Source organism: Hemiscyllium ocellatum, chromosome 6, assembly GCF_020745735.1.
Source record: "Hemiscyllium ocellatum isolate sHemOce1 chromosome 6, sHemOce1.pat.X.cur, whole genome shotgun sequence".
Classification (NCBI taxonomy): Eukaryota; Metazoa; Chordata; class Chondrichthyes; order Orectolobiformes; family Hemiscylliidae; genus Hemiscyllium; species Hemiscyllium ocellatum.
Window position 1 is genome coordinate 73960315 of NC_083406.1, and position 16916 is coordinate 73977230.

The 16916-nt window shown below is 40.0% G+C and overlaps 1 protein-coding gene across 1 annotated transcript in view; it reads left to right on the top strand.

The window, feature by feature from the left end:
- The window catches only part of LOC132816938 (coiled-coil domain-containing protein 138-like), a 123303-nt gene extending 106777 nt beyond the window's left edge, over window positions 1-16526 (top strand). Inside the window, exons 13-15 of the mRNA XM_060826963.1 lie at window positions 2856-3032; window positions 13800-13938; window positions 15103-16526. Of these exons, the coding sequence (XP_060682946.1) occupies window positions 2856-3032; window positions 13800-13938; window positions 15103-15283 (497 nt within the window). The 3' untranslated portion in view covers window positions 15284-16526. The remainder of the gene's footprint in view (window positions 1-2855; window positions 3033-13799; window positions 13939-15102) is intronic.
- The last annotated feature ends 390 nt before the right edge of the window (window positions 16527-16916 follow it).

Here is a 16916-nt window from a genome sequence, read left to right on the forward strand (position 1 = left end):
TTCTTCCTTGATAATATACTTAAGCATCTTCCCCACTACAGAAGTTAAGCTAATTGGTCTGTAATTCCCCATCTTTTATCTATCTCCCTTTTTAAACAGTGGCATCATATTTGCTGTTTTTCAATCTGCTGGAACTGCCCCAGAGGCCAACGAATTTTGGAAAACTACCACAAGTGCACTTGCTATTTCTCCCACCATCTCTTTTAGTACCTTGGATGCATTCCATCAGGGCCTGGAGACTTGTGTATCCTTAGCTCCATTAGCTTGCCCAACACTACCTCTTCTGTAATTATGATTGTTTTCAGGTCCTCACCTACTTTCTGGCAATTTCTGGCAAGTTATTAATGTCCTCCACTGTGAAGACCGACACAAAATACCTTTTCAATGCCTCAGCCATTTCATCACATCCCATGACTAAATACCCCTTCTCATCCTCTGAAGGAACAAAGTTTAGTTTGGCTACTATTTTTTATTTTATATATTTATGGAAACTTTTGATATCTGTGTTTATATTCTGTGCTAGTTTTTTTTCTCGTGTTGAATTTTACTTTTCTTTATAGCTCTTTTTATGGCTTTCTGTTGACATTTAAAGCTTTCCCAACCTTCTAGTTTCATGCTAATCTTGGCCACTTTGTATGCCTTCTCTTTCAATCTGATAGCCTCTGTTATTTCGTTAGACACTCATGGTAGATTAGCTCTTTTTTTACAGTCCTTCCTTTTCACTGGAATATACATTTGCTGAGCACTTTGAAAAATTGCTTTGAAAGTCCTCCACTGTTCGTCAACTGTCCCACCATAAATTTTTTGTTTCCAGTCTATTTCATCCAAATCCTCCTCATCCTAATGTAGTCTTCCTTGTTTAAGCACAACACCCTGGTATTGGATTTTATCTTCACACTCTCCATCTGTATTCTAAAATAAACTATACTGTGATCGCTCCTTCCAGGAGAATCCCTAACTATGAGGTCATTAATTATTCCTGTTTCATTACATAGGACCAGTTCTGGGATAGCTTGCTCCATCGTCAGTTCCATTACATACTGTTCAAGAAAACTATCACGGATACACTCAATGAACACTTCCTTAAGGGTACCCTGACCGATCTGGTTCGACCAATCGACATGTAAATTAAAATTCCCCATGATAATTGCCATACCATTTTTACAGGCATTAGTTATTTGTTTATTTATTGCCCACCCCAATGTGATTTTGATATTTGGTAGGCTACAGACTGTGTCTATCAGTGACTTTTTCTTCTTAGAATTTCCAAATTCCACACAAATGGATTCAGCCTTATTCTCCATAGAAGCTATATCATCTCTCAGCACCACCCTGATGTCCTTGCATATCAGAATGATACCATCTCCCTTACCTTCCTGTCTGTCCTTCCAAATATTCTGATAACCCTGGATATTTAACTCCCAGTTATGACCATCCTATAACCATGTCTCCATAATGGCTACTAAATCATATTTGTTTGTGAATATTTGTACTGTTAACTCATCAACCATGTTATGAATGCGACAACCACTCAGGTAAAGTGCCCTTCTGCTAGTTTTAATACCCTCATAAGGCACATTAAAATTACATCAACTTAAATTCAAAATCATAGTCACTGTCTTCTTCTGTGTCTTCACTCTTCCAGCTGTGGATCTCCCAGGGTTGGCTGCTTCATTTTTAGATTAGATTAGATTACTTTTAGATTACTTACAGTGTGGAAACAGGCCCTTCGGCCCAACAAGTCCACACCGACCCGCCGAAGCGCAACCCACCCATACCCCTACATATACCCCTTACCTAACACTACGGGCAATTTAGCATGGCCAATTCACCTGACCCGCACATCTTTGGACTGTGGGAGGAAACTGGAGCACCCGGAGGAAACCCACGCAGACACGGGGAGAACGTGCAAACTCCACACAGTCAGTCGCCTGATGCGGGAATCAAACCCAGGTCCCTGGCGCTGTGAGGCAGCAGTGCTAACCACTGTGCCACCGTGCCGCCCAGTATGAGTATGTTTCATAGCTGATAGACAGTGTTTGCTAACTTCTTGGTGATCAAGGTGTTAGATGGGCAATTAGCTCTCTCTCTCTCTCTCTCTCTCTCTCTCTCTCCAGCAGTTGCTTTCTGACCAATTTTCAAAATGTCCACATCTCTATACCCCTCAACACAGGATATCATCTTGTTAGTTCAATGTTGGCAAAACAATAAATTCAAACTCAATTCGGTTTTAGTATCCTAGAGCATACGTTAAACTGATTAGTTAAATTTGAATTGTTGTCGGAACAGCAACCAAAGTTCAAGGATCCATTTCCCAGCCAGATGTTACATATTTTCAATTTTCCAGTATACTCTGGGACTGCCATCTCGTCATACACACAGCGTATAAGCTCTCCGTTCAGGACAGCATTTACTCTCTTAAAGGTACAGTACACACCTTCAACTTTATAACAATTTTCATTTTCACTGTCAGACTTCCTCCTTCGTCCCTCAGCTGTTGCACCTTCTTTGACTTTAATATACTTAAAAAAGCTGTTTTCTCAGTTGGAATCCTCTCATTTTCCCTATCAGTTTTCTAATCGCATTTCTCCACTGTACTTTGCATTCCCTAATGATTTTCTTTGTTATCATTAGCCCTTTAATAATGCAACAGCCTTGAAGATTCAGTGGATAAACTGTTTACAGCAAAGGCAAGCTTATTCATCTGTGATATATTATTTTAGTTCACTTTATATTTGCCTTACTTTATTTATTTGTGTAATATTTCAGGTAGAGTACTTTTTTTCTAACAAATCATTTTCACTGGCATCGTAGGTAAAGAATAATATTTTTAATTAATATGTTTCTATTACTAGTTGATTATCTGGCTCAAGCATTTGACGTTATTTTTAACGACCTGAAGACAGATGAAGGCAAAGCTTTGTTCTTGAAGTACCGGGCTCTGCCGATTATTCTTTGTTACTTGAAACCTTCTAATAAGAGCCTGTTATACAGTGCTGTTGATATCATTCTACAGATGACAGTGGAGTCAAGTGAGTATTTATATTTGAACGTATGACCTGCAGATCTGTATTCTTTCTCTCTACACAGATGATGGCATATTTGCTGAGTTGCACCAGCAGTCTCTTTTTTTTTAAATGTGTTTTTATTTAATAACATCTTCCACATAAAATTCAGAATAGATACCACAATATAAGGTATTTTATTAGATTTTGTGTCTCTCTTAGATATTTGCATTTAATGGTGTTGTCATTCCCCAAGTCTCACGAGTCTTGTATTCCGGAATAGACACTTGTCTTGTGTGATAACATATTCTGGTTGTAACCTGAATTAGATTTTGTTCCTTTTGTGTGTGTCCTTAAATGTTATTTTTAATTATTTGTTCATAGGACATGGGCTTTGCTGGCTGGACCAGCATTTATTGCCCATCCCTTCCGTGCCCATTGATCTGTGTGGCTTGAATTCTCAGTTAAGAGTCAACCACATTTCTTGGGTCTGGAATCACATGTGTGTCAGACCTGGTAAAGATAAAAAGGTTTCATTCCCTAAAGGGGCTTAAATGAACCAGATAGGTTTTTGGAAATAAACATTGGTTACAAGGTCACCATTGCTTTTTAATTTCAGATTTTTATTGAATTAGATTTCACCATCTACCATGATTGGATTTGAACCCATGTTCCCAGAGCATTAGCTTGAGACTTTGGACTGTTAGCCCAGTGAATCTAGCACAATACCACTGCCTCTCCAAATTGTTCTTCAATCTTTTGGAAGGCAATCTAATTACACTTGATCAGATATCAAAACTATCTGTGTTCCTTTGTTTTTACCCTTCCTTGTGAATAATAGCAATGATCAGCCATGTTTCTTTCTCCTAGCTAGTAAGCAGAAAAATTTCAATTTTAGTCCATTGCAGCCTACTGTCATGTTGAAAGATGACAGTACTAAAGATGACAGTTGAAAGTACTAAAAAAAAGGAAACAAGATGGTAGAAAAATGGTTGCATTTACAGCTTGTAAGCTTGCAGAATGAACTGGGATGTATCAAACAATATTTAGAGAAGTAAGAGAAGAAATTGAAGAGGCACTGGCCATAATCTTTGAATTCTCCTTAGATACAGGGCTGGTGCCTGAAGGTTACAGAATTGCAAATTTATACCCTGATCAAAATAAGCTCATCAAACAAACGCCTGTCAATTTTGCCAATTGATGGGAAAGATTTTAGAAATGCTGATGTAGGGCAAAGTATTCTAGCTGCATTTAGAACATACTCAAACTGAAACTGAAATTATGGAAAACCACCGTGAAAATAATCAGCACTCTGACAATACACAGAATGCTGAAGTAATAATTCCAAATCTCAGGAAAGTTATACCATCTGAGAAGATTAGTAAGCAATCTCATATAGACGTTTACATCTCTGTTCATCATTTAAGAGTTCATATTTCACATAACTAAAAAACTGTTGTGTCAATTTCAGAGAAGATGCAAATGTTTGCACATGTCATTGAGAAATCAGAATGTAAAGAAGCATGTGGTTAGCAGTCTACTAGGTGCAGATATTGTTAGACTGAGTTATTGAGCTGTACTGTATATTGAGTTATCTTGTACAGGTAGCCCCCGCTATCCAAAAGTAGAGCATTCCCAGAAAACCTTTTGTAAGCCAAAAATGGCATCAAAAGCGGTGGTGTATGATTTATATGGGAAAAAGTATGGCTGTTTTTCATAAAAGCAAAAATCCTCTTCGGATTTGTGAAAACAGGTACTAATGTAGGTCTTTCATAAAAGCAAATTTGCAGAAAGTGAATGTTCGAAAAGCAGGGGATACCTGTATATGAATGTATGTAAATTGCAGTCCTCAAAGTAATCAACCTACATAAAGTTTATTGTGCTTGTTTTGGATTGGCCTGTTTGCATAAAGAAGCTAGAAACGCAACAGATGTGTTCACAATCACAGGATTTGTAAATGTAAAGATCATGTAGCTAAAAAGCTACTGGAAGAACCCCACAGAATCTTAGCTTGGAGGAATAACTGGAATATGAAGGAAAAGTAAAGTAACTTCCAAATTGTGCATACTTTTTTGGGTTATTCCCAGGAAAAGTGAATTAACTTCAACATTTTGAAAGATAAGGGAACTCGTGAAAGGGAGGTAAGAAATAAAACGAGTGAAAACACAAGTCATTTTAAGTTAAATTGTTAAGTTACTGGTATCTGCTTGTTTACTTTTTTCTATACAGTGAAGATTTTTAATTAAAAGTGTGAAATTGGGTGATATTGTTCTGCCGGTTAATTGCAGGATGTTTGGACTTTCTCTTTGTATTTCAATAGTCTTCAGCAGGATCACAGCACTTTATGAAATGGAAGCGTAGAATACAAAAACCAGGAACTTGCACTAAACTTTGTTTCACTGCATAAGCTTCAGCTAGTGTCCCATTCTGTGCAGTATCCTTTAGGGAAGATGTGAAGGCGTTGGATAGAGTGCAGAGGAGATTTATCAGATACCAGGGAAGAGTTAATTGAAGCGGCTAGAGAAGCTGAGATTGTCTTTGAGGAGAAAAGATTGTGGAGGATTTAATAGTGTTCAAAATTAATTAAATGTTTTGTTAAAGTAAATAAGTAGCTGTTTGCAGAAAGGTTCATTGCCAGAGGGTATTATTTCAGATATTGAAAAAAACTACCAGAAAATTAATGATTATTTTTCAGAATATCCACTATCTGAATGCATGGTCAAGTAGATTAGTTTATAACTTTCAAAAGGGAATTGGAGAAATACTTGAAAGGGAGAAAGTTGTAAGCTATGGAGGAAGGGGAAAACCAATTAGATGACCCTTTCAAATATGATGGCAACCAAAATCAGAATGACTGATGGTTAAACAATGTGGGTAACCACTCACAGTGCCATCGCTTGGGAGAGTTTTGTGGTGAAAATGTGGTTTCGTGAAAAAAATTCTAAATAGGAAATATAAATTTTGATGAAATTAGTTTAGTCACAAATATACCTGCAAGCTAGATTTTGGTTTAGTAAAGGTTAAGCATACAGTTTCATCTCTGATAAAATCAAGACCGTATGACATAGGCGCAGATGTAGGCCATTCAGCCTATTAAGTTTGCTTCACCATTCAATGGGATCATGGCTGATCTGATAACCCTCAAATCCACTTGCCTTTTCCCCATAAACCTTGATTCCTTTACTGATTAAAAATCTGCCTCTCTCAGCTTTGAATACACTTAATGATCCAGTCTCAGCTGTCCCCCTTGATAAAGAATTCCATAGATTCATAGGGCATTGTTGATCATGTGGAAATTGCAGTCCTTGAAATAGGAGGCCATCTGGGATGTTCTGGAGTAGAATTGCTCCTCCTGGGAGCAGATACGGCAGAGGAATTGGAAGTAAGGGACAGCATTTTAACAGAGGGGTGTGTGGGAGGAGGTGTAGTCCAAGTAGCCCTGGGAATTGGTGAATTTGAAGTAAATGACCATGTTGAGTCAGTCCTCGGAGATGGAGATGGTCTGGAATGGGAAAGAGGTGTCCAAGATAGTCCAGGTGAACTTGAGGTCAGGATGGAAGGTGTTCATGAAGTTGATGAACTGTTCAACTTCCTCGTGGTTAACAAGGTGACAATGATATAATCATCAGTGTAGCGGAGGAAAAGGTGGGGGATGGTGCCAGTGTAACTGCAGAAGATGGACTGTACCACGTACCCGACAAAGAGGCAGGCATAGCTGGAGCCCATGTGGGTGACTGTGTCTACCCCTTTGGTCTGAAGGAAGTGGGAATATTTGAAGGAGAAGTTGTTGAGGATGAGGACCAGTTCCGGAAATCAAAGGAGTATATTGGTGAAAGGATACTGGTTGGGTCAGCAAAACAGAAGGAAACAGAGAGCTTGAAGGTCTTCACTATGGCAGATGGATATGTACAGGGATTGAATGTCCATTGTGAGGATGAGGCATTGGGGGCCAGGGATTACAGGGACTGGATGTCCATGATGATGAAGACGAGACATTGGGGACCTTAGGGAAGGACTCCAAGCCCTCCGTTCTTTCTCTCCCACCGACCCAGCCAGTACCCCTCCACCGACACACACATTCGATGGGGCGGCACAGTGGCTTAGCAGTTAGCACTGTGGCCTTACAGCACCAGGGACCCAGATTTGATTCCTGCCTCGGGCGACTGTCTGTGTGGAGTTTGCACTTCTCCCCGTGGATGCGTGAGTTTCCTCCAAAATCCAAAGATGTGCAGACCAGGTGAATTGGCAATGCTAAATTGCCCATAGTAGTAGTGCATTGGACAAGGGTAAATGTAGGGGAGTGGGTCTGGGCGCATTACTCTTCGGAGAGTTGGTGTGGACTTGTTGGGCTGAAGGGCCTGTTTCCATACTGTAGGAAATATAATCTAATCTTAAAAACTGGTCCTCACCCTCAACAACTTCTCCTTCGAATCTTCCCACTTCCTTCAAACCAAATGGGTAGGCACAGGTACCTGCATGAGTCCCAGCTATGCCTGCCTCTTCGTCAGATACATGAAACAGTCCATCTTCCGCAGTTACACTGGCACCATCCCCACCTTTTTCTCCACTACATTGATGACTGTATCAGGGCTACCTTGTGCTCCCATGAGGAACTTGAGCAGTTCATGAACTTCACAAGGACCTTCCACCCTGACGTCAAGTTCAGCTGGACCATCTTGGACAACTCCCTCCCTTTCCTGGACCTCTAAGTCTCCATCTCCAGCAACTGACTCAACACTGCCATCTCCTTCAAACCCACTGAATCCCACAGCTACCTGGACAACACCTCCTCCCCCAACTCTCACCCCCCCCCCTCCGTAAAATCGATATTTCTTGCTCCCAATTCATCTGCCTTCACTGTATCTGCTCCCAGGAGGAGCAATTCTACTCCAGGACATCTCAGATGGTCTCCTATTTCAACAACAGCAATTTCCCCTCCCACGTGATCAGCAATGCCTGCAGGTGCATCTCCCTCCACTTCCTGCATCTCCACCCTTGAACCCCACCCCTCCAACCGCAACCAGGATAGAATACCCCTGGCCCTCACCTTCCACCCCACCAACCTCCAGATACATCGCATCATCCTCCTCCATTTCCAGCACCTCCAAACGGACCCCATCACCAGGGATATATTTCCTTCCCCACCCCTGCCTGCGATCCGGAGAGACCATTGCCTCAGCGACTCCCTTGTTAGGTCCACACCCCCCACCATCCCACCCTCCACTCCCAGCATCTTCACCTGCCACTGCAAGAAGTGCAAAACTTGTGCCCACACCTCCCCCCTCCCCTCCGAGCAACACCCCAAAGGATTCTTCCACATCCAACTAAGATTTACCTGCACTTCCACACACGCTATCTTCTGTGTCCAATGCTCTTAATGTGGCCTCCTGTACATTGGGGAGACAGGATGCCAACTTGCAGAACATTTCAGGGAACATCTTTGAGACACACACAAAACAACCCCACCACCGTGTGGCTGAACACTTTAATTCCCTCTCCCACTCCGCCAAGGACATGCAAGTCCTGGGCCACCTCCACTGCCAAACTCTAGCCACCCAACGCCTGGGGGAAGAATGCCTCATCTTCCGCCTTGGAACCCTCCAACCAAATGGGATCAATGTGTATTTTACGAGTTTCCCTATTTTCCCTCCCCCTATTTATTCCCAAATCCAACCTTCCAACTTGGCATCACCCTCTGGAACTGTCCTACCTGTCCATCTTCCTTCCCACTTTTCCGCTCCACCCTCCTCTCCAACCTATCACCTTCCCCCTCAGCTTCATCTACCTATCGCATTCCAAGCTCCCTTCCCCCAGCCCCATCCACCTGCCATTTATCTCTCATCCCCCTTGGGGACCCACAAATTCTCGATGAAGGGCTTATTTTCAAAACGTCAACTCTCCTGCTTCTTAGATGCTGCCTGATTGGCTGTGCTTTTCCAGCACCACACTCTTCGACTCTGATCTCCAGCATCTGCAATCCTCACTTTCTCCTCACCATGCTGGATGTCTGGTTCTGCCAAGCATCTCACGAGAGGTCATATCACTCAGACCTCTAAAAGAATCAGCCCTACAAGTCTATTTTGTGAAATTTCCACAAATATAATCCTTGGAATCCAGGTAATATTTTGTTAAATCTACCTTCATTCCATCCAAGGCCAATATATCTTTCCTAAGACATGGTGGCCGGAACTGCTTACAAGACTTTAGATGCATGAAATCCAAATCCTCTTTGCAGCTTCAATGACTCCAACTCTTCCCCATTTACAAAGTACTCTATTCAGTTGATCACATTTGCCTACACTGAAATCCACTTGTCACAGTTTTCCCATTCATCTAATCTTTTGCAATTTTATGCTCCCATATATATTGCTTACATTTTAGAGAGGCGTATAATTCATCATTTAAAAATAGCATGATTTTCCAAGCTCATCTGGCAGACTTCTCAAAGTGAAGAACAAGAACGTCCTGGGTTTGATGAAGTCACTGGCAAAAACATCAAAGTTGTGAAGGAACATTTGCAATGCATACTTTCCAGGGAGGTGACTGATCACCACTACAGAAGAACAATCCAGCATGAGGTAATTGCATTATTGGCAAAGGAAGTGCAGCAAGACATTCTTATAAGGGTGGGGATAGCCAAGAACTGTTCCTTGCATTGGACAGCATTTCTGATGTGAGCCATTCTAAAAAGATATCTTTCACTGTAAGGTTCCCTGACACTTTGAAGGCATGGTGATTCTTAGAATTTACTTTACTGGTTTCAAAACAGGGCATAAATCCATGAGAGAAAGTTTCTGCAACAGTTCTGTTTTCTGCCTGAATTTATTGTTGGAAGATTCTTACCAGATCGTGTGAATTTCACATGAGTCATTATTTGATACATGCTGCAAGTGCAAAGCTGGTTTCACATGAAACAACAAGGTTTACAATGCCTTTGTTGCATTGACTGAATCAGAGAAAGTGGACGTTGATATACTTCATAAAGTGCACACCCTTGTATGTCAATTGACTGAATTCAAGTTTCTTATCATCAATGTGGTATGGTATGGAATCATTTTATTGGACAATGTGGCAAACAGAACCATACAACACTGGAAAAATGCTGCAATCATTGAAGGAACCCACTTTCAAAATTTGCCTCGCAGCTGTAATGTAAACTGCAGAGAAGTTTAGAAAGGAAGAGCTCTGATATTAACTAACAAATACCTAAAAACCTTGGTATTGGAAAAAAAAGTCAAGAATATGCAGATGAAACAATTAAGAATCCAGAAATTAAGTTCAAAATTATTTTGTTGACTAGCTTATAAACATTATGGGTATGTCCATTGAAGAACAGTTTACACAAGTGAATCAATATGTGAACCTTTGAGGCCTTCAATATAACATGCACAATTTCCTGACAAACTTTAATCATGTATTGTAATATCCTTGATTGTGCATTGACATATGGCTCAAGCTTTGATAATGCTTTGACCTCGCAGGAAAACTTGGCTATCTCAACTGTGCCTCTAACAGGCATTTGATAAGGTTCCCCATGGTAGACTCATTCAGAAATGTAGCTGTCTGGATACAGAATTGGCTGGCCGAAAGAAAACAGCGAGTAGTAGTGGATGGAAAGTATTCTGCTTGGAGATCGGTGACCAGGGTGTCCCGCAGGGGTCTGTTCTTGGGTGCCTGCTCTTTATAGTTCTTATAAATGACTTGGATGAAGAAGTGGAAGGGTAGGTTAGTATGTTTGCCAATGATACAAAGGTCGGTGGTGTTGTAGATAGTGTTGAGGGCTGTTACAGGCTACAACACGACATTGGCAGGATACAGAGCTGGGCTAAGAAGTGGCAAATGGAGTTCAACCTGGACAAATGCAAAGTGATTCATTTTGGAAGGTTGAATTTGGAATCTGAATACAGGATTAAAGACAAGATTCTTGGCAGTGTGGAGGAACAGTGGGATCTAGGGGTCCATGTACATAGATCCCTCAAAGTTGCCCCTCAAGTTGATAGGGTTATTAAGAAGGCTCATGGTGTTTTGGCTTTCATTAATAGGGGTTTAAGAGCCGCGAAGTTTTGCTGGAATTCAAACTGGACAAATGCGAAGTAAATAATTTTGGAAGGTCAAATTTGAATACTGGATACAGGGTTTTAGACAGGATTCTTACGCAGAGATTCGTGGGTGCTTAGAATGGACTGCCAGCAGTGGTGGTAGAGTCAGAGACATTAGGGACATTTAAGCGACTCCTAAACAAGCAAATGGATGGCAATAAATTGAGGGATGGGCAGGTTAGATTGATCTTAGATTGAGATAAATGCTCATCACAACATTGTGGGCCCAAGGGCTTGTACTGCGCTATACTGTCTAACAGATTCAGTTTTACTCAAGAAGACCAACAATGGCTGAACAACAACTAAATTAATTACAATTTCTAAAACATACACCACACATCTGCTAAATATGGTCTTGTTGGCAGCAGCAACCCAGTCCTTTCTAAGTTGATGTTCCATTTGCAGTTGACATGGGAGACAACAGGCTATCGTTGCTGATCATGTTGTCGATCAAGAATGATATTGGTGGAAATATAGATTTGTTACAAGCAATGTCAAAGTTTGTGGCAGCAAAGACTCACAAAGTCACCTCCTGTATTCTGAAACCTAGGTGAAACAATATGTACTTGAATAATAGTTGATTTTTTAAACTATTTTTAAGGTTAAATTTATGGGGTTGACTATTACATGGATACTACTTTTGAGGAGCTGAAATTCATGCACGTCAAAATTCATACTGTATCATTAGCAGAAGCCCAATTGACCTCTAAACGAATCAAGAAAAATAAATAAATATGCTAATTCTGAAAACCCAGAGTGGAACAGAACAGTCAGCAGACTGGAAGACCGGGAATGGAGCAGAACAACCGGCAGACTGGAAAGCTGGAGCAGGATGTGATGGCCGGCGCACTGGTTAATAAACGTTGATCTGTTATCTGTGAAGGACTAGTGTCAACTTTTACACAAGATATATGGAAAATTCCAGGTTATTTGGCCAAAACTAGAGTGTCGAGTTTTACGTGAGATCGACTATTACTTGAGTATATACGGCATTTCATGTGTTATTTATTTAGTGTTTAATGTTCAGGTTTTTTGTAACTTTGTGTTAAATTGTTATTTTGCTTAATGTCATATTAATGTTATTTAACGTAATTTTGTTGAATTCAATTGTTAATTATTAGTATAAAACTGAATTTTGTGCCTTTCCCACTTTTGTAATTTTTTAAAATAATTATAAACAAAACTTCGAGAAAACATATAGTTCTGAAATTTTCGCTAATGCTGTAAGCTCACCAAAATAGCACCATAATACAATTTTTGTCCATAGTGGCACTTCTGTAAGTGTGATCATGGCTCCTGACCTTTGATCATATATACAGTTTTATTGTGGCTCTTGTATTCATGAACTTGTGTTTTTTTCTCTCTGTATAGCCTGGATCTCTTTCAGTCATGAAGGTGTCTTCACTACCCGTCTAGGTGATGCTACTTAATTCCTGATTTGTGCTAAATTTCAAGAGGGTCATGAATCAATACCATTTACCCATTGAGATGTCAAATTTTTGAATGGTTAATAGGCTAGATTTTATGGAAGTGGCAGAGAACAAAAGCTGGAGGCAAACCAGCTGCAGTAGTCTGCAAACCAGAGTTGCATTAATTAAGTGGCTGCTGCTGTGGCTGCCACCCCTTAAGGACAGCCACGTTCCTCTGCTCCAAAACCTGTCAAAAATGGATCTGGCGACACAGCAGTGCACTATTAGTGGGGACCACGGTTGGGCTGCATCTTCAGGAAGAAGTAAGTATGGTTTGTCACACTGGGGCAAGTCAGTGCCTTCATATGTGGCAGTGATGGGCGTCATTAAGGACAGGAGATGCTGCTCTGTGGAAGTAGCCATGGCTGATAGTAGGCTCCATGAGACAGAGTGCTGAAAGAGATCTGCTTGTTGGTCTCCTAATAGGCCACCGAAAGCACTCATAAAATGCCATTAGATGTTGGAAGGGGTAATGAATTGGCTGGTTAAATGGTTCAGTTAGTTTGAAGTGGCTAACTGCCACTTTTCCCAGACTGACAATATATATGGTGAAAAGAAGATGTTGGGCATTCCACCCATTACCTACCCCTGTCCATTCCCAGCCTTCACAGCTCCTTGAAAGGATCCGACCTGAAAAGTTGACTCCCCTGCTTCTCTGATGCTGCTTGACATGCTGTGCTTTTTCTATCTCCACACTTTATCAACGTCAACAGTACCAAGAAAGGCCCATGACCTTAACTATTAACTCTCATTTCTTCTTCACAGATGTTGCCAGATTTGATGAGTATTTTCAGCATTTTCTCTTTAATTCAGATTTCCAGCATTTCCAGTACTTTGTTTTTAAATCTGGTTTAAGTTGGTTTGTAATATTTTACAGATGTACCAGAATCTTCGTAAGAACACTTGCAATACATTCAGCTATTTCCCTTCAATTATAAATCAAGTCTGAAAAATTATTTTGAATTCATGCAAATGCCGTGCTTAATTTCATGGCAGACAGAAGAATTCAATTATGTACCATAAACCCAAAATAAGGAACTGGCACTAAATAGGAGCAGATGATTTAGCTGAAATAGTCAACTTGCACTACAAAAGAGAGAAGAAATTTTTTGCAGGTTTACACAATCGAAAAATTGTAGAATCACCGCAACTAGAAATATTTGATGAAATGAAACAAGAAATGTGTTTCATTATTTAAATATCGCATTCTCTTTGTTTTCACGCAGGGTATTTGCAGCATTTTCTTCAGGCATGCAGCAATGAAACCTGGTTCCTCACTTGTTCTATGCTTCTGAGAAACTCTAAACTGGAGGTACAATTAATAGAGAAACTCAGCGTCATCCTACAGAAACTCTCTAAAATAAAGTACGGAAAATTCCATCCTGCTGACTTAACTGAAATGTTGCCAATGTACAAAATATAATTTCAAAATTAACTTTGGATGATTTAACTTGACTTTTATTTGTTCTTGAATACTTTTGAAATGCATAACACTAGCACTTAAATCTACGTCACTATAAATGAATTGCTTCTTGAATCCCCACGTGTGAAACAGCTTAGATATCTTGCTGCTGCTCGAGTTAACTCTGCCATTCAATATGATAATGGCTGATACTCAATGTAATATTCTCACTTTGTCTCCATACCCCTTGATACTTTTAAAATCTGAAAGACTATCTGTCTCTTCAATATGTTTAGTGACTTGGCCTCCACAGAGAATTCCACATGTTTCCTCATCTCAGTCCTAAAGATTCCTGATGAAGGGCTTATGCCCGAAACGCCGAATCTCCTGCTCCTTGGATGCTGCCTGACCTGCTGCGCTTTTCCAGCAACACATTTTCAGCTAAATGGTCTACCCCACATCCTGAGTCTGTGTCCCCAGGTTCTAGACTCACCAGTTAGGGAAACATTGCCTCAATGGCAAACATATCCTTTCTTATGTAGGGAGACCAAAATTTCATGCAGTATCTAGGTATGATCCCGCACTGGCTGAGTTTACCATGAAGGACTCTTTTTATCCTCTCCCCTTGCCTGTGGCAGAGTGACCCTCAAGTTAAGCTCACCACCAGTTCTCTCTCTCTCTGTGTCTCTCTCTCCCTCTGTCTCTCTCTCTCTCTCTCTCTCTGTCTCTCTCTCTCTCTCTCTCTCTCTCTCTCTCTCTGTCTCTGTAATGATAGAGCAGCTCTATGGTCCTCTAAGACTATGGCAATTTTACCTTATATAACTGCAATAAGTCATCCCTTGTTCTGAACTCAAGCCTCTTGAAATGAAAACCAATACGCCATTCACGTTTCTAATTGCTGCTTCACCTGCCCAGCTGCTTTCATTGACTGATGTACAAATTTCTTTGTACCTCCACACTTCCCAATATTTCATCACTTAAATAATACTTTCTATTTGTCACACCGAAGTATATAATTTTGCTCTTATTCATGTTGTATTGCATCTGCTATGTGTTTGCCCACTCTCACAACTTACTTAAATACTGTTAGACAGAGTGACTAATTGAAATGTATACTTTTTTTACAGGAGCAATAAGAAATTATTTGAATTGTTTACAATCCACATCCTGATTCAAGAGTTACATAGGACGACAGATCCAAAGCATACTTTCCTGGCTGTCAACTTGCAGTCCATTCTGTTTAACCTAGGCATGACTAAAGGCACTGTTTTAAGCAGTGATCTGGGCAACAGCCAATCAAATCAGTAAATAATTATCAATATAGTCTTAAAAACTGCTGATTTTTGTACTTTTATCATCACTGGTAAGTATTGTGGTTCTAATTTATCAATAAGTTACAAATATCGTAGTCAACATTTGACAAAAGCATATTTTAGAGTAAGTTAGAGAAGGTGGTTGGTTAGCTCAATTGGTTGGATGGCTGGTTTGCGATGCAGAGAATACAAACAACCTGGTTTAATTTCCCACTCTGGCTGAGGTTACCAAGTAAGATTGTACTTCTGAACCTCTTCCCCTTGTCTGAGGTGTGGTGACCCCCCAGTTAAACCACTACCAGTCACCCCACAAATAAGAGAGGAGCCCTGAGGTCCTGTAAGGCTTTGGCAACTTTACCTTTACCTTTATGTTAGAGTATGTATTTTTAAATACAACTAAATCAGTAGGAAAAATTCTATTTTCCTGGGACAGTGAGAACTTTACAACAAAGCCTTTGGAATGCAGCCCTTCTGTCTCAATTCTGCCCCAGTAAGAAAATTGTTATCATTTATACCTCTTGAGTTCAACTGTAGATTTGATTCTCATTAGAAACTCATCTCTGCTGACATGCAGTACCCACCAAATGAAGAGTTGTTTCCTTTTCCATAGGGCATTAAATCACATTTCTGTTTGCCTGTTGAGGATGAGGAGAGCATAATATTATCCTTGTCTACTGACCAACATGTCTCCCTCAACTAATACAACAAAAACAAAAGTTTGATTATTTGTCAATGTTGCTGATGCAAAATGGCAGCTAAATTAGTCTACATTATAGCCATTATGATGCAACATGGTTCATATGTTGAGCACATTAAAATGTTTCTGAAAGACATAGGAAGGCACATCATGGAATATGCGCATCACTAGCAAGGCAGCCATTTGTTGCACTTGAGAAAGTAAAAGTGAGCCACCTTCTTGAACTATTTCAGTCAAAGTAAAATCACTTCTTATTTCATTGCTCAAAATGTTTTAGTTAAATGTAGTTGCTGCATTAGGTTATTGTGTGTGAAATAAATTCTCAATGTTGTATTAAAATTGGGGAGTACATTTAAATTTTATTTTCCTGCTCTCCCTCTGGTTTTCATCATTTATGCCAGTTCACAGCTGCTTGAACAACAAAGAGCAATGTTTCATTGCTTTCCAGGCTAAAATCAGTTAACCAAATGCCAATCAAGAACTGGAAGTTTCTACTTTCCAAAATCTATGTAATCAATGCTCTATTTGATGCAATTGCACTCTGAACCATTGGGAAGTTCAAAATAGATTTGCTTTTCAATTGTTTTCCAACCCAAAGTTTATAGATTTTTTAAATTGTAAAACACACTGTATTTTCAGTACCAATAAAAGTAAATTGGAAATATTTTGAATGTTTGGTTTTTTGCTACAAATTTAAAACCAGTAAACAGCTGTCTAATTTGTCCCTCTGTCATTTTATGAAAGAAGACATGGTACTTGTCTTGCTAATAATGTCAGCACTTCAATAGATGTAAAGTTTTGTAAGATGACTGTGAGAGAGCATGTCTGCTTTGACATTATAGCATTCACTTGATGCTGGTACTGCTGCCAAGATGATTCAGAACAGAATATGTTTGTAATTGTGCTCATAAGTATTGTTGAGGAAAAAGTC